The sequence below is a fragment of the Rhinoderma darwinii genome, chromosome 11, assembly GCF_050947455.1.
Source record: "Rhinoderma darwinii isolate aRhiDar2 chromosome 11, aRhiDar2.hap1, whole genome shotgun sequence".
Classification (NCBI taxonomy): domain Eukaryota; kingdom Metazoa; phylum Chordata; class Amphibia; order Anura; family Rhinodermatidae; genus Rhinoderma; species Rhinoderma darwinii.
The window spans coordinates 36439459-36463927 of NC_134697.1; the positions used below are offsets into that span (position 1 = coordinate 36439459).

At 42.6% G+C, this 24469-nt stretch overlaps 2 protein-coding genes across 2 annotated transcripts; one reads left to right on the plus strand and one right to left on the minus strand.

The window, feature by feature from the left end:
• Window positions 1–1414: 1414 nt before the first annotated feature.
• Window positions 1415–18730, plus strand: TAF5 (TATA-box binding protein associated factor 5). Its single transcript, XM_075841090.1, has 11 exons — window positions 1415–1899; window positions 3660–3900; window positions 5320–5635; window positions 5826–5989; window positions 6623–6758; window positions 6915–7035; window positions 12386–12515; window positions 12635–12799; window positions 13161–13338; window positions 13573–13750; window positions 16346–18730. Exons 1-11 carry the CDS (start codon window positions 1437–1439, stop codon window positions 16561–16563), a joined length of 2310 nt encoding a protein of 769 aa, XP_075697205.1. The 5' UTR covers window positions 1415–1436; the 3' UTR covers window positions 16564–18730.
• ATP5MK (ATP synthase membrane subunit k) lies at window positions 18574–24450 on the minus strand. The gene is made up of 4 exons (XM_075841091.1): window positions 24274–24450; window positions 20830–20926; window positions 20660–20751; window positions 18574–18776 (listed from the first exon to the last, which is right to left on the minus strand). The coding sequence occupies exons 2-3, from the start codon at window positions 20914–20916 to the stop codon at window positions 20662–20664; spliced, it is 177 nt and encodes a 58-aa protein (XP_075697206.1). The 5' UTR covers window positions 20917–20926; window positions 24274–24450; the 3' UTR covers window positions 18574–18776; window positions 20660–20661.
• Between the last annotated feature and the right edge of the window lie 19 nt (window positions 24451–24469).

A 24469-nucleotide genomic window follows, 5' to 3' on the forward strand; every position in this document is an offset into this window, starting at 1 on the left:
TATAGGAAAGCATGGTCAGCTGCGCTATTTAATACAGAGGCATCCCGCAAAAACATACAATATTTTCTTTATAATGGGAGCCTACGGGCAACGTATGCCAGAGCATGAGTTTACATCTTATTTGGATTAGATGCTGCTGCTTTGCCCGGTGTGCCCAGCACTAGGATCGTCCGCAGGATTAATTAGGCTACATTCAGCCTCCGGATGTGCCCGCGCTGCCTGCCTGCGCAGCTCTGCCCTGAGAGTTGGAAGCGGAGATCAGAGGATTCTGAGATATTTTTGTTTCCGTTATAATCTTGGTTACAGATTCCTTCACATTTGACAATAAAATTAGCGATGCATGCAGAGCTATATTTCTCATCGCAAAGACGGACACCTTGGCAAAAGTCAATGGTATCCATTATTATGCGAGCAATCGGGCTATACGTTGTGGTTTCCTTTAACGCAAGTCTGTAAAGACATTGAGAACAATCCCATATTTACTAAGGCTGCAGTCACATTATGTGTTTTGTTGCATTTTTAAATGGCCGGATCCACACGTTGCCGTCAAACTGCATTTTTTTTGCCCCAATTCGCAGCAAAACTGCAATTTTTTCAGCGGTTTTCTAAAGCTTGCAGTAAATTGGCACGGTTTCTCCACAATCGCAGCAAAAGAAACGCATTTTGGCCGTGGCCTATGAACTCAGCCTAAAGAAACGCATCTAAAAAATTTATTTGTTTTTGTAAAAGCGAATGCGTTTTTTTTTTAATACCCCTGTGTTTTTCAAAGTCTTTCAGCGGTAAGCCAATAACCATTAGGCTGGGTTCACAAGTCATGGTCAAAATACGTTTTTCTCGCTGCAACCGTGGCAATATTGACCCTTTTTGCCATGAACTGGGCAAAATCGAAGCAGAACAGCGTTGTTTTGCCGTGACCACAGCAAAAAACGCATTTTCAGCTGCAAAACACAGTGTTTGGCTGAAGTTGTGGCAAAAAAAGCCCCATTTTTATTGCGATGTGTGAACCCAGCCTTAAATTCAAAACCAATTTACAGTTCAAACATTTTAAAAAACATGTGTTTCTGTAGGTTGTTTAAAAACGCAACAAAAAGGCACAATGTGAACCCATCAAAACTGAAACATATCTCTTAATACGTTTTCTTGTATAAATAATAGAACGCGATAATTGCTACATTTGTATCTACTTCTAAGGAGCGTCCATAATCGCACATAAATCGTGTTGTGTGACTGCCAGCATTGACATACATGGAATCGCATGTATCAGGCTCTCGCACATGTAGCTCCCCGTTCACACCCAGCAGGACAGCCCGCCGCCCATCATCCACAACACCCTCCACCTTAGCCTGTCAGTGGCGACCAAGAGCCCGGAAGTAAGCATAACCGCGCCCCTACTAACGTAAAACGCGACGTCGTAAAGAATAAACTCCCGCTCCAAGATGGCGGCGGTGCCAGATGAGGCGAGTGCCTCGGTGAAGACGGAGCCCGAGCTCGTGGATGATGTGAAGTCTGACGGTCTGGGGGGCAATGAGAATCAAGATGCGGCGCTCGGTAACGGGAATGGGGTCTCGTCCAAGCCTTCAAGTCCCCAGGCTGCAGCCCCGGCTGCGGTCACCCCCCAGGCGGGGAGCTCGGACGTACCGGACCGGCAGACCCTACTGGCGGTGCTACAATTCCTCAAGAAGAGTAACCTGAAGGAGTCGGCGGATATACTGCTCCGGGAGACCGGTATACTGGACGGGGAGGACGCGCCGTCCCTGAACCCCGAGCAGCAGTCTGAGCAGGACGGGACAGAGCAGACGCTTCTCAGCCGGGTGACCGCGGGGAACTCGTCCCTTAACTCGGTGTCCGGCGGGGGAGCGTCCTCCAACAGCGGCGCAAGTGCGGGAGTCCTGGTGAAAGGTGAGTAATAGGCACTGTATTACCGACATCTAGTCATCTCCTGTGCCCAGAATCTACCACCCCAGCCCGCCCAGACCCAGTCATCACAGCCGATGCCAGCCTGCCGCTCTCCATACATATTACATATACCCTGTACACGCACACTATACAGACATATTATATACCCTGTATACACACACACACCATACAGACATATATATTACATATACCCTGTGTGTGTGTGTGTGTGTATATATATATATATATATATATATATATACATACATACACGCACACACTATACAGAGGCATATATGTTACATATACCCTGTATACACATACTATACAGAGGCATACATATACCCTGTATACACACACTATACAGAGACCTATGTATTACGTATACCCTGTATACACACTCTACATATAACTTTTATTGTGTGTGTGTGTGTGTATATATATATATATAATCTAGCAGACAAAGAAATGGCGACCGCACCCTGCGACACTAATGCCACCTAAGCCACTAAATATAAATAAATCTGCATTACTGCTAAATCTACTTACAATAGGGAGGTTCTTAGTGCACATTTTGATCAAAAAGTGTTAGCCCACCTGCCACGACAAGGCGACCTCTGTAAGGTGGGAACCTACGCTGCACATACACCCAGAACTGGGACTAAGCCTACATATATACCTGGGGATGGTAGGATCCAGCATTGAACTGATTAAAATCACCCAGAGCAGAATGGGAGGAGTGCAAGAACAACAAATGGAGGCAGTCACTAACCCCACATATATGGATCACATAAACAACACGAAAGTTTGAACAGCACATTCCAGCAAAATGATACACAACGCAGGTGCAGGAACGCCTGTGACTGCAAATATACAGCAGAAAAAGAATGGCGACAGCACCCTGCGACACTAATGCCACCTAAACCACTAAATATAAATAGATATGCACTAAAGCTAAATCTATATCTAAAATATATACAATCATACGCTATAGAGAGATGTAAATATTACACATACCCAACAAACACGTTTAAATATATACTCCACTAAATATTTGCACATAGAGGTACATTACACTTAACCCTATAGGAAAAATACACCTATATATCTGAAAATACATATGCCTTATGTATAATACACAAATATCTATAACATGTACGTATAAAACCTGCATATACACAGAGCTAGTTTTTTTCATTGATGTCAGGTCACTAGTTTTGTTTCTCTTTCTCTTACTGGCTAGAACTGCGTAGCCGGCTGCTTTATTCTATGCGGCAACGTATTGTGACTGAACACAGGCAAATCATCGTTTACCTTTTGGAAAGATCCCATTGTTATAAATATTTTGGTTCACCAGCACCATAGAGATGGCAGTCACCCTTCCCCCGGCATGCTGGTACCATGCTACCAGCACTAGTATGTGTGATTACTAAATGGTGGGCGTTTGGTGGAAGAGACAATAAAGTAAATTTAGCAAAACGATAATGCCAAACTTTGAGACAACCCCTTTAACAGGTAATCAATAAACATCCGGGAATTACTGCGCAATAAGTCCCCAATATATAAGAATTTTTGTTTACAATTGCAAAGCTATTCTTTGTAGTTAAAATCTGTAATATTGCTTTATTAGATGCAGGACTTTACACTGGTTTATTAACCATATAAACATTGTACATCAAGAAAAGGGCTGAACATTTATTTCTGCAATAAAAATACCTGGAAGTCACAGTGCCAGTTTTAATTTCATTTTTCTTTTCTTCCAGCTCCACTGAATAGTGGCCCCCAAGATCAGCCGGACGTCAGCGCTGTTCTGTCTGCGTACACCCAGCAGGGAGATCCAGCCCTCTACCAGGAATATTATAGTGGCCTGAAGAGATTCATCGAGTCCGTCCTGGACTGTCATCGCGCCGAGCTGTCTCAGTTATTCTATCCACTGTTTGTACACATGTATCTGGAGCTTGTATACAATCAGCATGAAAACAAAGCAAAAGCATTCTTTGACAAGTGAGTATGGTGACCAGGGCAATGGACTTGGCTATTAGAAAATTAACTGGGCACAAAATAAAAACGAAGCATTTGTCTGGGGGTTTGTACTGTTTTCTGAGCTTACATGTTTATTTCAAAACAGACAGAAAGATAAGGTGCTGTTAGACACCCCTGACAGCAGCTTCTCTGCCAGGCGAACCAAGGATTGGGCATGTTACGACCCATCTTGCCTTATCCTTGTTTCTGGCGTTTGCCAATGTCGCAGGACAGTTGCGCTGCCCCATACACAAATTAAATAAATGACTGATCATTTCAATAAGGTAATCAAACCTATGTTAGGATTACGCCAGGTTCATACAGTGCAGGAGTGAATACTGCTGCACTTCTTTAGCAGCCGCTCCCGGCATTGGCAAAAAAAAAGGTGCACCAAACTATCCACAGACTGCCAAGATTGAAGGAAGATGCCTATATATATATATATATATATCTATCATCCCAGCCGTGCCGAAGAGTGCCAATCCTTCCCTTCTACAATACCCCTCTACGATCAGGCCAAGTGTGGCCAGCTTTATAGATTAGGATTGTGCAGTTAAAGGGAGTGACTCTGATAAAAGTATTAGAGAATCACTATGAGCAGGACTGCTGTGGAGAGCAGCTGCTTGTTAATAAGATTTCCCTGCAGAATACAGTTTAAAGTGTAGCTAAACATTCGACAAACTTCTGACATGTCAGAAGTTTGTATTGGTGGGGGTCCGAGCACTGAGACCTCCACCAATCGCTAGAACGAAGCCGCTGAAGCGCTTGTGTGAGCGCTCAGCAGCTTCGTGTCTGTTCGGCTTTCTCCGGAAATAAATATATCGGTGTACGAACTCAATAGAAAGTCTATGAGCCTGTACTCCGATACATTTATTTCCGGAAAAAGCCGAACAGACACGAAGCAGCTGAGCGCTCACACGAGACCTTCATCTGCTTTGTTCTAGAGATATTGATATTGTTTTTTTTTTTGTTTTTTTTATTTTATTTATTTTTAATTTTTTTTTGTTTTTTTTAAATTTTTTTGTTAAGTGGTCTTGCACCACTGGCGTTTTGATGCTTTTTTTTTTTTTCTTTACCTATTTCTTCAACAGGCAAAGGGAAAAACCGCGTCGGCCGTTCGGGGCATTTTTTGTCAGTCACCCATTGATTTCAATGGGGTTTTTGAGGCGGAAAACTCCTGAAGATACAGCATGTCGCTTTTTCCTGTGAGCGTTTTTTCTGCTCGCAGGGAAAAAACTCCTCCATCTTCCATTGAAAACAATGGGAGGCAATTTCGGCCGTTATTTTGCCGCGGTTTCTGCTGCAAAAACTGTGTCAACTCTGTGAACAGGGCCTAATACTGACATGTAGACAATTGTAACGGACATAATTCTTATCTTTTATTCATTTTGTTTCCAAAAGATTTCATGGAGACCAGGAATGTTACTATGAAGATGATCTCCGTATTTTGGCCAGTCTTTCTAAAAAAGAGCACATGAAAGGAAATGAGACCATGCTCGACTTTCGGACAAGCAAGTTTGTTTTGAGGATATCCCGGGACTCTTATCAGCTGCTGAAGCGCCATCTACAGGAGAGGCAGAACAATCAGATCTGGAGTATAGTCCAAGAACATCTGTATATTGATATCTTCGATGGCATGCCCCGTAGCAAGCAACAAATTGATGCAATGGTGGGCAGCCTCTCTGGAGAAGCAAGAAGAGAAGCAAACAAAGTCAAGGTTTGTGCTACTATTCGTACGGGACTGAGCAGAGCGTTATTTCCATGTGTTTTGCGTAGTGGACAATCGTGAATCTGTGGGTTGCAGTTAACGTTTCTGAGTCTTCCTGTAATGTAGCACTGGCATCCCGACACATTCAGTATGACAACCCTAGCCCAAGTGAATCTTCACGTTTTATTTTTATTTATAGGTGTTTTATGGTCTTCTAAAAGAACCGGAGATTGAGGTGCCTTTGGATGACGAAGATGAAGAAGGGGAAAATGAGGAAGGCAAGCCAAAGAAAAAGAAGCCAAAAAAGGATAGTATTGGTTCAAAAAGTAAGAAGCAGGACCCGAATGCTCCTCCACAGAACAGGTATATGAATTATTTATGAATTTGTCAATTCAGGATGGTTTTTATTAGTCGTTTTAGATATGTTTAAAGGGGTTTTATGAAGACAATCCCGGTCTATATGTCCCATTACAGAATATGAATGTCATAGGAGGGGCCTCTGATTGGAACCCCCCCCCCCCCCCCCCCCTATGAGCTGCTAAATCAGAGCAGTGCATTTACATAGATCACTTATTTGGTCATTCATTTGAATGGACAGTATGTAATGCTTCACTTTGCGGCGCCCGCTTGTAAAATGTATGGCTGACCACAGCTTCCCACTAGTGATACAATCTCGTGGCATGAACAATGAGCTGTTAAGCTGCATGATTGTATTCCATGACTTTATTTCTAGGTAGATTTTAATTTTCTAGAATTATATCGTAAGAGTTAATATTTTACGCTGACATTGTTTAACCCCTTCCTGCATCCTCGTATACATGTACAGGAAGAGAAGATAATATATTACAGCAACTGTAGGTACCTCATAGTGGACACGGCAGCTGTGGTAATGAGCCCAGCTGCAGGAGAGTAGCTGTAACCCCAGCTGTTTAAAGGGGTATTCCAGACATCCTCTGAGACACCCACTAATCTCTCATTTTTATTATGTATTGCCAGGATTCCTCTCCCAGAACTAAAAGATTCTGACAAACTTGATAAAATTATGATAATGAAGGAAGCTGCAAAGCGTGTACGACTTGGTCCTGACTCTTTGCCATCTGTATGTTTCTACACTTTCCTCAATGCTTATCAGGTATGTTGTGTGTGTGTGTGTGTGTGTGTGTGTGTGTGTGTGTGTGTGTGTGTGTGTGTGTGTGTGTATATATAATTTTTATTCTAGACTATCTTTTTTTTATTTATATTAATGCTATTAAATGTGTTGACTATGTATAACACTGTTTCCATAAAGGGCCTGACCGCGGTGGACGTTACTGATGATTCCAGCATGATCGCAGGAGGCTTCGCTGATTCCACTGTGCGCGTCTGGAGTCTGACGCCTAAAAAACTACGTGGTGTTAAAAGCACATCTGGTAATGCAACTTTTCTAACTTTTTATATTTGTTGAAACACAGTTTGTAAGGATGAGACACCAGTCCGCTCACCTTGTTGTACTGCAAAGCTGATCCAGCAGTAGGCAAAAACCCTCACATGAGGCAAAATCCAATTTCTCTTACATCTCATTGGGGGACACAGACGATGGTGTATATTCTGTTGCCACTAGGAGGCATGAAACTAAGAATAAAACGGTTGGTACCTCCTACAGGCACTGAGCTTGTTGGTAAGCTTCTGGTACAGCAGGTTCTTTGCTTTTTTTTTTTTTTTTTTCTTCTATTGGGGTAACGGGGGGTGATGCTGTTCCCCTACTTTCCCCAACTTCTGGCAGGCGCTCAGGGTTTCAATTCACCATTGTCCCTATATGCTGAAAACAAGAGCACAAGCTCCTCTGTTGCCCACCAGCCTAAGAGGTTTTCGGACTCCGAATCTGGTATTTAGAATAAATCCCTGGATCAACGACCCATCTACAGTAATATAACTATCTAATTTATCATATTACACTAAAGCTAATTCCCCATGACCTCTTCCTCTGGCATAGTTCGTGTCACTGCTCTTACAGTAAAGAATCCCCTTCTATGTTTATGTAGAAACCATCTTCTAGATGTAAAGGATACTCACTTGTTATAGTTACAGTTCAGGATATAAATGGATCATTAGACAGATCTCTATATTGACCTTTGGTACATTTATACATAGTTATTCGGTGACCCTCTCAGCCATCTTTCTGTTAAACTCAATAACCCTAATTTTGATAATTTCTGGGCTCTTCAGCACACCTATTCCATTTAATACGAAAGAGAAGATACCAAACCACTGTGAAATCAAAGGAGCTCTAGCCTTAGCACTTTTGGAAGCTTAAAGGGAACCTCTCACCAGCATTTCATCTATTAAACCAGCAATACCTGGTGGAAGTGGGTGAAAAATCATTTTTATGTAACCTATAATTATCTTCTAAGTAGCTCTGTACCTTTAGTGTTCTTACACTTTATGCTAATGAGCGTAAATCTCATATCTTCGCTCAGAGTTCTCATTCCGCAAGCCATTCCGAGTTGACCCCACCTACTTATTTTTGACCGCATTCAGGGTGGGCCAGTTTTCGGTGGTGGGTGGGCATAAGAGGAACAAACGAGACCGCCGGATTATTACCATAAAAGGTGCAAATTGTTTTCAGACCATTATTTACGGTCGGAGGAGTTTAGGAAAGGGGATAACGGCAATTAACTTTTGACCGCAGCAGCAAACGAGGGGGGAGTGGAGTTCAATAGGTCAACTGCTGGTGACTGGTTCCCTTTAAATTGCTAGTATGTCCTGTTTGTTAATTTTCTGAGCTTAGACTGCAGGGCATAATCGTGCTTGCCCTTATAGGTGTAATACGCACACCGTTATCTATGGCTAGTTCCCATGTCTATAGCCACTCCTAGGGTCTGAATGTTGACGTGTAATATATAGCATGCGCTACATGTGTTCCGTATTTAAAGAAGCTGTGTAAGTTTTGCAAAAATCCACTTTTTTTTTTTCCCAGGAAACATGCCGTTGACCATGGGATGTGACTGGTTTTGCAGCTCATCCTCTTTCAAATGAATGGTGCTGAGTTATACCAGACACATCCCATTGGCAGCTGTTCCTGGGAAAACTGATTTGCGGTTTCTTGTTAAAGATGTTTTATTATACTTTCTAATAGTACAAGATTTTCTATAATGGAGTGGTGCTTTAATGGCATCTAGAAGTGTGGCAACAGTGAATAAGAGCTGTTGACTAAGGCTGGCCATACACATTAGATCGCTGTTTCAAACAACTCCTCCATACACATGGATGCTCTACTCGGCCAAGCGTGCATGTTTTTTCAACCGGGAGAGGTGAGCAAGCAGACTCCTCTGGCAGCAGCTTATTGCCAAACAGGATTGGGCATGTTGAAATTCAGCATTCCTGACTCTCTTCTCGGGGCGCCGCCATACACATTAGATGGTCGTCCGGTCCCACCGAACTCCCCGGGTATTTCCGGCATACATCTAATGTGTATGGCCAACTGAAGGTTCTCTTTACGCTCTTTAATAATGCATACAAGTTGACGATTTTCAACTTGTAGAATCTCATTTGACTACTTTTAGCAGTTGCAATTGCAAATCTTAAATCTGTAAATTGCTATGTGAATGCAATTGCTCTATGGTCTTGCAATTGGAAAGGATGTTTCCATGCAAAACAGTCCAGTAGCATGTCTGATTTTGACTTTTCTCCTTTCATTTTTACAATTTTTTATTTCTTTTATTTGACATTTTATCCATAAAACCGTTTGAATTATTTCCATTACGCATAATCCCCCGAATACTCACCCACTCCCCTGACCCCGAATTGTGTGAGAATGAGAAGGAAAAAAATACAATTTAAATTTAATCGCACCTCATTGAATAATCACAACCTATTAAAAGTTTTCTTCACAATCAGAAGCAATAGTGTAAAAAGCGGTCAAATCTCATTATGGAAGTGTGTAGAGCCGCCCTAACAGAGCTCATCTGCTTAAAGAGGCTCTGTCACCAGATTTTGCAACCCCTATCTGCTATTGCAGCAGATCGGCGCTGCAATGTAGATTACAGTAACGTTTTTATTTTTAAAAAACGAGCATTTTTGGCCAAGTTATGACCATTTTTGTAGTTATGCAAATGAGGCTTGCAAAAGTCCAAGTGGGTGTGTTTAAAAGTCCAACTGGGCGTGTATTATGTGCGTACATCGGGGCGTGTTTACTACTTTCACTAGCTGGGCATTCTGATGAGAAGTACAAAAATGGTCATAACTTGGCCAAAAATGCTCGTTTTTTAAAAATAAAAACGTTACTGTAATCTACATTGCAGCGCCGATCTGCTGCAATAGCAGATAGGGGTTGCAAAATCTGGTGACAGAGCCTCTTTAAAGGGAATGTGTCGCTAAAACTGTTTTTTATTTTTTTTTGTTTTTAAGTTAAACCGTTGGTAATTTTTTTTTTTGATACCTTCCCTTTAAGCACTGTCTGCTCTGGGGTTGAGAACTGTACTTCTAGGTTTTTTGTTTTTTTTTTGCTTTTCAAGGGCATCTTATTGATGCCTCTGTTAAAAGGGTAGATCCATGCTTAAATGCATCTAGAAGCAAGCAATGTTGCAAATGGTCTTAACTAAAAATATCGTGTGTGTGTGTGTGTGTGTGTGTGTGGCAAGAAGTGGGACAGACGGATGGCAATGTCTCATGACATCTGCACTTTAGACTGGTAAGGGAGAATAAATGACTAAACCGAAGATCCTAAATCCATTTCTTTTGTATGACCCTCTTTGCACCTACATCATGACTTTTTTTTTTTTTTTTTTATATCCAGCTGAGTATTTGTCCTGTAATATATATTCGTGGTCTTGTGTATCGTCTACCACCTAGACAATGTTGGTTTGTCAAGTATTCTCCGTAAATTATAACAAATAAACAAGATTGATCCGGAGTGTGTTAAAAAATAACTTTTACTTAAATTTCTTAAAACATAAGCGTTTGCGATATGAGCGCATATATTCAAATCATATGTCACAGTTGTGTACAATTATTCTGTTTTTATCAGTATGCATATACAGCAATATTGGAGACAGCAAAAATAGTCCACCTTTTATGGTTTCCTAATACTTGTGGTTCAAATAATTCGTAAGTTTCAGAGGTTTTCTCATAAGCACTCAGATGCTTTGTTAGTCATGTAGGATATACAGAGGATATATGAGAATTATTTCGGGCAGTTGCCCTCCTACCCCTTAATTTATGGGATGATGGCGTTCCTTTCAGGCGTCTTCTGTGAAATCCTAGATTAAGTTGGACCTCTGAAATAAGGTAATTCTTCTCCCAATTTCTCTCCCAACGCGTTTCCTCTGACCCATTGATTCATCAGGGGAGATAGGTCATGAATGCTGCTTCATCCTGTTCCTTGGGAAGCTGCATGAAAATTTAGATATAGCTGTCTTGAAAAAAATGTAGTTTGCTGTCAGCAAAACATGCTTGCAGTGGCAAGAGAATGGCCTCTCAGTTTGGAGGCAGAGTATCGGCGTCTGGTCCTGACGCCTGCTGTCACTACACTAAGGGATTCCCTGTCTCTTTTTATGTAGCCCATTTCCCTCCCACCCACACACACCTCCCAGGTGCAACACCCCTCCCCAGTGACGTGTTTAGATGAGGTAGGAGGGGGGGGGGTGTACTGAAGGGGGTGGGGACCTGCAGGGCCGCCGCCGCAGACATAAGGGAATAATTGCAGACTCCCTGCCTGTATTCATCGATCCCTGTGCAGACCAGTAGCGTCTATTCTAGACGCATGGCGCTGCACAGCTGATCGGTCTCCAAGGTGACGTCGCGACCTATCCTAGGCCGCGACGTCACCAGGGAGGGCGGAGTTATCTCCGTTCCCCTGACTACGCGTCTGCATGCAGCGATGACACTCATCGCTGTATGCAGACGCTTACTGAACATCTCCCTTACAGAGATGTTTAGGGAGCACGATCTGAGGACTCAGGACGGAGGCCTGCGGCTTGCTAGCGTCACTTCAGACACAGGGAATTATTCCCTTATGTCTGCGGCGGCGGCCCTGCAGGTCCCCGCCCCCTTCAGTACACCCCCCCCCCCTCCTACCTCATCTAAACACGTCACTGGGGAGGTGTGTTGCACCTGGGAGGTGTGTGTGGGTGGGAGGGAAATGGGCTACATAAAAAGAGACAGGGAATCCCTTAGTGTAGTGACAGCAGGCGTCAGGACCAGACGCCGATACTCTGCCTCCAAACTGAGAGGCCATTCTCTTGCCACTGCAAGCATGTTTTGCTGACAGCAAACTACATTTTTTTCAAGACAGCTATATCTAAATTTTCATGCAGCTTCCCAAGGAACAGGATGAAGCAGCATTCATGACCTATCTCCCCTGATGAATCAATGGGTCAGAGGAAACGCGTTGGGAGAGAAATTGGGAGAAGAATTACCTTATTTCAGAGGTCCAACTTAATCTAGGATTTCACAGAAGACGCCTGAAAGGAACGCCATCATCCCATAAATTAAGGGGTAGGAGGGCAACTGCCCGAAATAATTCTCATATATCCTCTGTATATCCTACATGACTAACAAAGCATCTGAGTGCTTATGAGAAAACCTCTGAAACTTACGAATTATTTGAACCACAAGTATTAGGAAACCATAAAAGGTGGACTATTTTTGCTGTCTCCAATATTGCTGTATATGCATACTGAGTATTTGTCCTGGAAAAGGTTTTTGTCTAGTTAAGTTAATGAGTATCTGGAGATCTTCTATTTTTGGAGTATTGTATAATTCTCTTTTTTTTTTTTTCAGACCTTAACGTGATTGACAAGGAATCAGATGATGTTCTTGAGCGAATTATGGATGAAAAAACTGCCAGTGAGATGAAAGTTTTATTTGGTCACAGTGGTCCTGTATATGCAACTAGCTTCAGCCCAGACAGGTGAGAGGAATAAGTCTACATGATCACCATGAGACTTGATATGATTTCCGCATAGAACCCCATTAGGAAGCCCCCACAAATGTTGTTAATGTGCTGTAAACGCTCCGTGTTTCTTATAGGAACTACTTGCTATCCAGTTCAGAAGACGGCACAGTGCGGCTATGGAGCCTACAGACCTTTACCTGCTTAGTAGCGTATAAAGGACACAACTATCCTGTATGGGATGCACAGTTCTCTCCATATGGATATTACTTTGTTTCTGGAGGACATGACCGAGTAGCACGGTAAATAACACTCACTATAAATAATAATTTTTCTGCTGTTTCTGTATTATGTGCTCCATTACTTTCTGCTTTTTAACTGCTGCTGGATCAAAAAGAAAATCCCACTATACTGGTATGCTGCTTAACGTTATTTCGCTCGCTAATTATATATTTTACATGATATGGAGAAATGATTGCCTAACATAGGAGAAGGGATAATTGTTCTCATGTGTCAATGTGTGTGATTGGTCACTAGAGAACATTTTTGGCATTGTTATAGTGTTTGGTCAGATTTTCAATTTTCTTTTGTGACATTATTGCATAGCTGTCTGTTTATATAAACTTACCGAATTGCTTCCCCTTCATCTTGTATCATTTGCAGCTTATGGGCTACTGATCACTATCAGCCACTTCGTATATTTGCTGGCCATCTGGCAGATGTCATAAGCACTCGTTTCCATCCAAACTCTAACTATGTGGCCACTGGCTCCACAGACAGAACAGTCAGGTTATGGGATGTGCTCAATGGGAATTGTGTAAGGATCTTTACTGGACACAAGGTAAACGTTTTACCTCTGTATAATGTATAGCGGCCTCTAAAATGTGACAATACCACTTTTTAGTCCTTTTAAGTAGATCTAATTTTAAAAAAAGTGCTCAAATTTTAGTCCTTAAGCGCATTTGTAAATATTGTGTAGCCGGTGTATTTTTCAGTTGATTTTTGTGTTTACCTCTATGTAATGACACTATAATGTAAACTTTGGAAGCTGATTGTAATTTGTTTACTTCTGCAGGGACCTATTCACTCACTGGCCTTTACTCCCAATGGAAAGTTTCTCGCCAGCGGAGGCTCAGATGCCAGAGTTTTGCTTTGGGACATAGGCCATGGTTTAATGGTTGGAGAGTTAAAGGGCCACACAAACACAATCTATGCACTTAGATTTAGTCGTGATGGAGAGATTTTAGCATCAGGTATGTAAGTTATGCAGTGCGTATATTTAGAGCGATTGTAAAATATCTTGCAGTTTTCCACATCAAACTGTCTGTCTCCCCTTAAACAATGTGCATATGAAATTCATGGAGGGAGCTACACTTCAATTTGCTGTGTGTAATCGTACTAAGGCCTCATTCACACGGCAGGGTTTCCCGGCCGTTCATAAATCGGCCGGCACCCGGCTGCATTAGGAATAATAGACCCCTAATGGGGCTATTCACACGACTGATTTTTTGACGGCCGGAAAATCCGGCCGTCAAAAAATAGGACATGCTCTATCTTTGCCCGGCTCCCATAGAAGTCTATGGGGCCGGGTATTACACGGCCATCACCGGAATGTGTTCCGAGTGATGGCCGGGTTTCCCGGCACTTGCGCTCTATCTCCTCCTCCTCCTCACAGCGCAGAGTACATGTGAGGAGGAGGAGTTGATGCCATTCTGACGAATGGCATCGCTGTACACTGTGTTGCAGGGCCGGGGTGTACAGCAGGTGGAGGGAGCGCTGCGCTGGCTCCCTTCCCCTGCTTGTTAAAAGCACCCTGGCCCGGCAACACCTTCGATGGCGCCGCTAGTAGTAGTAGTAGCAGCTGCTGCTGCTGCTGCTGCTGCTACTGTAGCGACGCCACTATAGCAGAGCAGGGAGGTATCTCCCCGCCCTGCTATGTGCTAGCCGCACTTTAGCTCCTTGAAGGAGCGGAATCCCCGTGTTTTCGGGGATTCCGCTCCTGGACAGAGCGCTTGATGTCTCTGTCCATATCTGGGCAGTGACATCAGGGGAAACTCCTGAAGCGGAATCCCCGAACACATGGGGATTCCCCTTCAGGAGCTGCCGCTGATGTCACTGTCCGGATCTGCCCGGCACGGATGCATAACTTTATGCAAACCAGCCGGGCAAAATGGCCGATTTTACCGGCCGACACTCGGGCTCGGGAACGACCCGGTCGTGTGAATCCCACCTAAAACGTGTGTTCCTGGAGCTTCCCCGGCAACATCGGCTAATCACAGCGGGAGCTTGTGTTTTGAGAATGGTTAGACCATGTTTACATGGCATATGTTCAGGCTGAAAAATGAGGCTGATTTCAACAGAAAACTGCCTCTAAAAAGCGGTTTAAAAAAATACCTGGATTTTAATGCAATTTCGAAGCTGTTTTTGGAGTTCCAGGTGACATGTCACGTATCTTTACGAGGCTTTTTTTATTTGGCCTTGTAAAAATACGACTTATGACCTAAACAGTATTTCCCATTGACATCAATGAAAAGCTGTTTGGCAGTGTATTATGGCCCAAAATACTTAAAGAAACAACCATGTGAACATTATCTTAAAGGGAACCTGTCATGTTGAAAATGTAAATCTACTCTACAGGCAGTGTGTGATAGAGCAGATTGATATATGGGTTTTGTTGGGAAAGATTCAGTATAACTTGTAACTTATTGATCTAAACTTCTGATAATTGTAAGCTGTCTACTCTATGATAGCGATCTCTGAACTTATAGTCCTACAGGGAAGGCTGTCCATCAAGGAGTAGGATCGCCCACTGGACTCGAGTATGGAAAGAGCAGAGGTTTAGTTCAACAAATGACAGGTTATACTGAATCTTTTCCCACAAAACGAAAACATGTTCTAGAACATGTCAGCGAGTAGAACACATTAAACACAATAGGTATATTCTAGAGAACAATAAAGGGAACCTCTCAATGCCTCTGTGCAAGGAACACTGATAGGGTTGGGTTTTACACGCCTCATTAAAATTATATTGTGTCACTGTGAATAACCTTCACTGAAATCTCCGTATTGTATGCAGATTTCACTTTAATCTGTTAACCTCATTCACTTACATTGTATTGTCATTTCTTGAGAAATTTCGGTTTGGATTCCGTAACAAATATGCCATTTGTGGACTTGGCCTAAAAGAAGGTAAACTGGTTTGTTTTGAATTCTGTTGGCAGATATAGAAGCTAAAGGTCCTTATACAGCAGCCACTATGGCCTATGAAAAAGAGTGCTGATCTAAGAGCCAGCTTGTTTATAGGCGCTGCTTTCACAAGGAGCTATGATTGTTTATGTATGGGGATGTGTGATCATCCGCATGTGTTTCCATCATGTCTGCAGCATGTCTCCCTGTTCTCACATGGAGACGTGCTGCAAAAACGGTCAGCTGATGAATGAGCGTTTTCGTGTTAATCGGCTGATGCCTTCCGTTTACACAGGGTAATTATCTGGAACGAGCGTTCATATGAAGACTTATTTGCGTGATCGTTTGCGTGTAAAAGGGCCTTTTATTGATTGAAACTGTTGCAGATGGGAATTGGTGTTGTTGTACATGTGAAGAGTGGGATAGCTGCTGGCACTTTCCAGTGCAGTAGAGATTTACCAGGTATTGTTAGACATGTTTGGGGGAAATTGTGCAGGCAGTTTTGTTTTTTTAGCAGATCCTATGCCTGGTGCTTTAGCATATATATTTTTTTTAATAATCATGAAAATGGTTCCCTTTTCCAAAAGTGTTAATAGAATTTTATATATTAAATGTAAAATTCAATTTCCTAATGTACATTTTTTTTTTTAAATCCATTATAGGTTCAATGGACAATACAGTTTGTCTATGGGATGGAATAAAAGCTTTTGAGGACTTGGAGACTGATGACTTTACCAGTGCTACAGGCCATATAAACTTACATGAAAGTTCCCAGGACTTACTGCTTGGTACTTATCTGACCAAATCCACCCCCGTTACTCATCTGCATTTCACACGAAGAAACCTCCTCCTGGCTGCTGGAGCATATGGCTCACAGTGAATGGATGCACTTTAAGGCTAACGTAAAAAAAAAAAAAAAATCTTCCGTCAAGTGTCCAGCCAAGGGCAACTTATGCAATGAAGTTACCAAATGGGATTCAGATGTCAATTTCAGCAAGATCCTCTTGCATTCACTGCACTGCCTTGTTTGCTCTCGTGACTGGTTTCATGTGGAAAGGAATAGAGCTCAAAAGTGTATGCAGAAATGGTGCTGTGATCAATGACAGTTCTAGTTAAGCACTGAGTGCTTGTGTACATTTATATACGATAAATGCCAATTCAGTGGTGGTCTCCGATTTCAGAAGGCATTAGTGGTTGGTTTAATTCTACTGCACTGTACCAGTGTCGTGTTTTCCAGTGGACCCTTGTAGAACAGTCATTTTTAAAGGGGCAGGAAGTGTCTAAAGAGCCTGCTCCTCCGTCATCATGGGAAGTGCCTCACACATTTGTGCTATGGTACCATTGGTTTCAGTGGTGCAGGAGAATGACTGTGCGGGTGCTCCTTTGAATTAAGTGGTGGTGGTTTACGCTCATTAACTCACCATAGTATCTGATGGGTTTTAAGGTCTACTCTTTATTTTAAATAAAAGGTCCACCTTAACACTTTTTAGGCCAATTTATGTGTGGATAATGTAATAGCTTCAGTTCTAGATATAAATGATATAATTCTAGCTACCTGCAGCCACCTCCTAGGGGTAAAATCTCTAGTAGCTGCATCAAGCAGCCAGAATTGTATTTGCCCTGGATATAATGAAACGAAGGCTCTGTTCATACAATTTTTGTATATGTTGGAGCTCCATTGACCTGACCTGTGCCACAGTAGTCTTTTTTTTCTTCTAAACTATTCTGTAGTATAGTTGACTATGCTATTCAGTACAGAGGTATCTTAAGTATACCATCTGCTACCTGATTTTATAAAGGGAGTGGTATGATAGTGATCTACATTGGGACTATTTCCATATGTATACTTCATGCTAGCTGTGCAGAGTCTAAACTGTGGTCCCATCTTGATTAATAAAACGTACAAGGGTCTATAGTCACTTTACATGTAGCTGAATGATTAGTATTACTGCTTTGAAGAGTTTGTATACCACTAAAGGTATTTTTGTGGGGGCTGTATTGCTTATCATACATTCAATAGTTATAAGCAAAGCAAGCTTCAGAATATTTGTGGAAATGTATAACTTTATGGGGCTCATTAGGCTCCTGGTATTTTTGGAAGATTCTTGCCATCAAAGATACCAACACCAGTGGGAAAAGAAAATGGCAGCAGTTCAGAGCCTTAGGGTAATTGCATCCCAAGTTGTCAAAACCCATCTCTAGTCATTGTATAGCACTCCACCATAATGAATGTTTTCACTAGATGGTAAGCTTGGATTTAAAACTTGGACTAGCTTATTTTTTGAGACTCAGACTGCTCAGGTGCTATAACATTGTGTGAACTCCATTATTTAAGCTTTGATCTGTGCTAGTCTACAAATACAATTCCATGTTTGATTCTGGGAGAAGCCCCTTTAATCACCTCTTCACAAGATGGGTAAGTGCTGGTACCACCCAATTGGAAGAACCCCAGAACTTCCTCACCGCAGTGAAGCACATTGGCAAGACATATGCCCACTGCTCCTTTTAATGGAGCTGGCATGTGCTTTACTGCTGCTCAAATCGTTTCTCTTTGAAGTAGATCTTTTCGTACAAGTGCTGCACCTAGAGGTCAGACTGACCCATCAGCTAGCAATGTCCTATCCTGAGCATAGGCCCATTTTTAGGGAGTAGATAACCCCTTTGCAGCCAGTGTGCCAGTTGCAAGGACTGTAGACTTGTGTATGGATTGTTGTGTATGGCAGCTTTGGTAATGGAAGTTACATTCTTCATTATCCACTTCACTTATATCTACCTTTTAGTCAAACTACTTGCATTTTAAGCATTGTACTTATACTACCTCTAACTGGAATAAATCTAGGATGGTTCCTATTGATGCTGGAGTAATAACTTTTCATAGAAGAGACAGGGGTGACTTTTGAAACATTTACTTGTATACCGCCAACAAACCGATGAACTGTAATATGGATGGATGGGCAGGATGCTGCTGCCGCCTCATTTTGTACAGACTTTTATCTTGATATATTGTAAATAAAAGACAATACATATATTCTGGTTTTTATGTCAAAGTATAAGTCCATGGGGAGAGATGGTCCAACATCTAAATCCAGGATCCTATTAAATGCACAAAACAGAACAAAATAAGATAATGGTAAAGAGATTAGCTGCAACAAGGAAACACCTTTACCAAGATAAACATGACTTAAATCAAAACACCAGATCCACTTAGACTCCCTGCACGCTGCTGTAGAATTTGTCCATAGTTAAGGATCCATTCACTTCTATTACCCACAGACCCCATCCCATTTATAGGAAGGTGCACATGCCGTACAAAGGCTCCGCAAAAGATAAGACACGTCCTATTTTGCTTTTTCTGGATAGCGCTCCCATGCTTTAGAATGTGTGCATCGGGCCTTAAGTCTACACAGACATACAGAAGTAGATCTCTCAGTACTCTGACAAGTTTTCTTTTGCTCTGACTAGATCCAAACTGGAGAAGTATTTTCTTTTCATAAGGCTGGGTTCCCACATAGCAATCTCTGCAGACTTTCCATTGTGGAAATTCCACAGCATTTCCAGTGGCAGCAAAGTGGATGATTTAGAATCTCATGCAGACACTGGGGGGGGGAAAAAATGCAGCGCAAGTTAATTGACCTGCAGTGGGGAATTAAAATCCGCAGCATGTCAATTCATGCTCATTTTCGTGGGTTTTCCCCATGGCTTTAGTTGTGGGTTTTGCATTCCCATTTAATGCAAAGTGTTGTAACCTTTGGGGTGAAATCGCAGCAATTCTGACCCAAAAATCACAACTCGGGGAAAGGAAGCAAAAAAAATATCTTCACCAGAACTCTTACAGTCCAGCCTCCTGGGATGACTTTTCATATGGGATGTAGGTCATCCCAGGATGCTGGACTTTTTTTTATTTTTCCCTCTCAGGCTGCAGCATGACGTGACCACATCGTGGAAGGCCAGACTATGTGCAGAAATGGGGTGGGGGTGGTGTAAGTTATTTTTTTTTTTTTAACCCATACACAATGTGGTGCGGTTTTTCAGATGGAAGGTGCTGCAGGTTCCAGATCCGATAGGCTGCACAGTGGAAACCCAGCCTAAGCCTCTGTTTATCTAATCCTTGCTTGCACTGAATACATAAGGCCCTTAATGCTCCACTGTTAGAACAGGACAGTCCTATAGTGCTTGATAGGAGTCAAACATAAGATTTATTTATTTTCTTAAGTGCCACCATATTCTGTCAACTTCCCACAATGCAGTGCGGCTCGCTCAGGTGCAATCTTTTATGGAAATATCTGATGTACAGAGAAACAGTGCATCTGGTTTTGCTAGGAGCGTGCACTTTGATATTTGACTGGTTTACAATACTGCATCAAAGGCAAACTCAGCGGAGGAATAGGGGGTCCCCCTTCTAGTGAAGATCCCAGCTGTTGGACACTGGTTAATCTAACATTACCCATTCCATGGATAGGTGATCAGTGAATGGCTGGAATACCCCCTTAAGGCAGTTTGCACGCTAATTCAGTGCTGAAACTGCCTCCCACTACTTTTAATTGGAATTTGCAATGTAGTTCACACAGCAATTTTTTTTTAGCTCACCAAAACATTCCATAGCACTAAAGAAAAAAAAAAAGCCCCCTGACCTACCTCTGCGTGGTTTCGGTGACAAAAGCTGAAACCGTGCCGACTAGCTTGGGTGCCGTTTTTGGCTCCGAAAAGTGCCAAAAACCACGTCCAAAACAGTTTGCATTTGAAAATCTGCTTCCGAAAACAGGTGTTTTGGAAGCAGAATCAGCAGCACTTTTTTCAACTTTAAGAAAAACCCTGTGTAAACATGCCCTAATATTGCCCAAGAGCAGAAACTGAAAATCTCTTCAATACTCAAGCATTCGGTGTACCTACAGTAATGTACTGAAGTGACAAATACAGACTATGGTTTCACGCTATTCTGGGCCACGCCTATTTCACTTATTTATACTGACACTTACCATTATTTGTCTGTGACCGCTGCTTGTTTCTTGGGCTTTAATTTAAAGAAAAGCACAATCGCTGCAATTCCTGCATATGTGGCCAGTACACACTGCAAAAAAACAAAAACCTCATATAAAGGTCACACAAAGATTAACAGTTACATTACCACCACCCCTTTTTAACCTACATTCCTCCTGCCGACCATGGTATATGCATTGAAGTACTTCTTAATGCCAGTGAAGTGGTGCTGTGCCCCTGAGTCGTGTCCTCCCATGGCTAATCACCTGAGAAACAAAAATAGTCAAATACGAGTAACAGACCAAAACCTTAATATGCGACACCTGTATATACAATGATAGCAGCCAGAACACAATCTCTTAAAAGAGCAGAAAAATAAAAGCAGCAGGGCTGTATCCAGGGAACTACGGATCCATAGCTATACCAGACTGCAGCGCTCCATAAACATAGATGTAGTACCCCAACTCGCATGTAGATTTAATACAAATATTTTAACCTTAATTTAGTCCTTGCTAGGTGTTCAAAGTGCATGTCCACTTTTGAGCCATGCCCCATTCTACGATTTATAAGATAATATATATATACGCTCAGTGAAGATATTAAATCAGCAAGAAATGTTGGGAGATTTCAGCTCTTAAGCGCAAATAATTATGAATGCAGATCTCAACTATAATACAGGCTGTAACATACAAGACAGCAACTGACAGAACAGGGCATATCCACCACCCACTAGTGTCCCAGACATAGTATTATGGTCAGACCTGCATTCCTGTTTCATTAACAGTTGGTATGTTGAACCTAAACAACACCCCCCCCCCCCCCCCGAGCAGGGATAGGGGAGGTCTATTGTCTAATTTCTAAATATAAAAAGGGACAGATCTTGCCAAACATTCAGAAGGATCAGAAATATGCTTTATTATGTTTAGTTCTGAGTGATGCAATAAGAACTATGTGACGTTAACTAAAGTTAAAAGGGTTGAAAAGGATTGGAAAAATCTGGGCTGCTTTCTTCCAGAAATAGCACCACACCTTCCCATGGGTCATGTCTGGTATTGCACCTCCACTCTAATGAAGTGAATGGGGTGTGGAGCTGCAATACCACATTCAACCAGTGGACAGGTGTGGCACTTGTTTTTGGAAGACAGATTTTTTTTAATCCAGTGCAACCCCTTTAACCCCTTAACGCCGAAGGACGGATATATCCGTCCTCAGCAGCTGCTAGTTCGCGCAGGAGGACGGATATATCCGTCCTGTGATCGCGCGGGTGCTGAGACTGTACCCACGCGATCAGCGGCAGGAGCACGGCTGTTATACACAGCCTGGCTCCTGCTGCAACTGCCGGAATCGAAGCACGCGCCGATTCCGGCAGTTTAACCCATTAAATGCCGCTGTCAACAGTGACAGCGGCATTTAATGTGTTTGACAGAGGGGGGAACTCCCTCTGTCTCCCGATCGGCGCCCCCGCAAACAAATCGCGGGTCGCCGTCGGGTTTCCATGACAGCCGGGGGTCTAACAAAGACCCCCAGGTCTGTCTTCAGCATCTGCCTGTTAGGCGATGCCAGAGGCATGACCTAACAGGTTGCCTGTCAGTTTTACACTGACAGGCAATAATGCTTTGGTATACTAAGTATACCAAAGCATTATATATGCGATCGGCACATCGCATAGTGAAGTCCCCTGGTGGGACTAAAAAAAAAAAAGTAAAACCGTTAAATAAAGTTTGTGAAAAAAAAAATAAAAAAAATTACAGTCAAAGTCAAATAAAACTACTTTTTTGCCCCAAAAAGTGGTTTTATTTAATAAAACGGTCAAAACAAATCACACATACACATATATGGTATCCCCGCGATCGTAACAACTTGACCAATAAAATGAACACATTAATTAAACCGCCGGATGAACGGCGTCCAAAGAAAACGCAAAAAACAACGGCAAAATTCTCTCTTTTCTCCCATTCCCCCCATAAAAAATAAAATAAAAGTTCATCTATAAGTCCTATGTACCCCAAAATAGTACTAATGAAAACTACACATTGTCCCGCAAAAATCAATCCCACGTACGGCCACATCGACGGAAAAATAAAAAAATTACGCCTCTTGGAACGCGGCGATGCAAAAACAAGTAATTTTTTTCTAAAAGGGTTTTTATTGTGCAAACGTAGAAAAAACATATAAAACCTTTACACATTTGGTATCCCTGTAATCGTGCCGACCCATAGAATAAAGTTAACATGTTATTCACGCTGCATAGTAAACGGCGTAAATTTATAACGTGAAAATTAATGCTGGAATAGCTGCTTATTTTCAATTCTCTCCTAAAATAAAGTTAATAAAAGTTAATCAATATATTATAAGCATCTAAAAATGGTGCAATTACAAAATACAACTCGTCCCGCAAAAAACAAGCCCTTATACGGCTATGTCGACGGAATAAAAAAAGAGTTACGACTCTTGGAATGCGACCGTGAAAAAACAAAAAATAATCCTTGGTCATTAACGTGCAAAATGGCCCGGTCATTAAGGGGTTAATCTGAGACCTAGGTAGAAGAGAATAGACTACATGCAAAGGGTTTCTTTTTTCTATCAAAGACATTTCCGGCTTGCCAATCTGTATGCCATAAGTGTCCGATCGGTGGCGGTGCCATCTGGCTATGGTGGAGAGCCGGTCGGGCATGCAAGGTCACCTCTATATACCATATGGGAGGTAGATGAAGTGTGGGATACCTGTAAAACGGTGCTATTATTGGACAACTTGTGTGGCCATTCACCAACGCATGTGAGCTTCGTTTTGGCCATACACGGCTGCCGTTCTCACTCTGAAGACAATACTTCAAATGGGATTTCTTATCTCACACTTTTACAGCATATTAGACGTCTGCAAGGTGGGGGGGGGGGGTCCTTATGACACCCCCCCCCCCCCCATTCTGTAAGGCAGCCAGATCCAGATGATAACTGAGCAGAGAGGTGGCCACGCACAGACTGAGCTTTCTTGGCTATTTCAGCTCCTCAATCAATGGAGAAAGCCGCATGCTTGGCCACCTCTCCATTCATCATCTACCTGAATATGGCCCCACTGCAGTACAGGGGCTCACAGGACACAATAGCCCCCCCCCCCCCCTGAAGACCTCCGGCAAGGAGACAGGCTCCTACCCCTTAAAATAGGCAGCAAGGGGGCATCCAGCAGACATATCCAGGCTCCAGCAGCGTCTCTAGGGAGTGTTTGGATATCAGGGTCACCCGCTGGCAAAGGACATCACATTTCCAGTGACGACCCATCTAATGCCATCAACTATTGGGGTCCTGGCATAGAACATGTAGAGTGTCCACTACTTGTATGGATTCCCATGCACCCCCATAATACACGGGATTCCTATGAAATTAGCACTAATATATATAATAGTGAAATGACATTGTGAGCCCCATTAGAGACAAAAAAGCATGGGGGATACCGAGCAAGCTCTGCTATTGTCTTTCTTTTTTCTCATTGAGCAACACAGGCCTCACTAACGACCGACAGAGCTCATCAATGACGCACTCCAGGCACAGAGCTGAATGTAACGTAACACAATGCAGCATAATATACAATGTAATAGAAGCGCTCGGCATCACTCACCAGACGGCACCCGCACTAACGTGATCAATGCCCTTCACTACTGACTGCTGCGCCCGCTGTCTCCGGCCCCCTGGATTTCTAGACACCGGCTGCGTTCATTGGCTGTTCGAACTGCTTGTCAAGGGTTTCTGTCCCCCTATTGGCCGTAAGATTCTCTCGTTCCACACGTTGGAGAAGGTGACTGACTCATACGACG

Coding starts and splice junctions, on each gene's coding strand:
- TAF5 (XM_075841090.1), top strand. CDS start 1,437: ATGGCGGCGGTGCCAGATGAGGCGAGTGCCTCGGTGAAGACGGAGCCC. Junction 13,339..13,572: donor GGATCTTTACTGGACACAAG/GTAAACGTTTTA, acceptor TTACTTCTGCAG/GGACCTATTCACTCACTGGC. Junction 13,751..16,345: donor TGGAGAGATTTTAGCATCAG/GTATGTAAGTTA, acceptor AATCCATTATAG/GTTCAATGGACAATACAGTT.
- ATP5MK (XM_075841091.1), bottom strand. CDS start 20,916: ATGGGAGGACACGACTCAGGGGCACAGCACCACTTCACTGGCATTAAG. Junction 20,752..20,829: donor CCATGGTCGGCAGGAGGAAT/GTAGGTTAAAAA, acceptor GTTTTTTTGCAG/TGTGTACTGGCCACATATGC.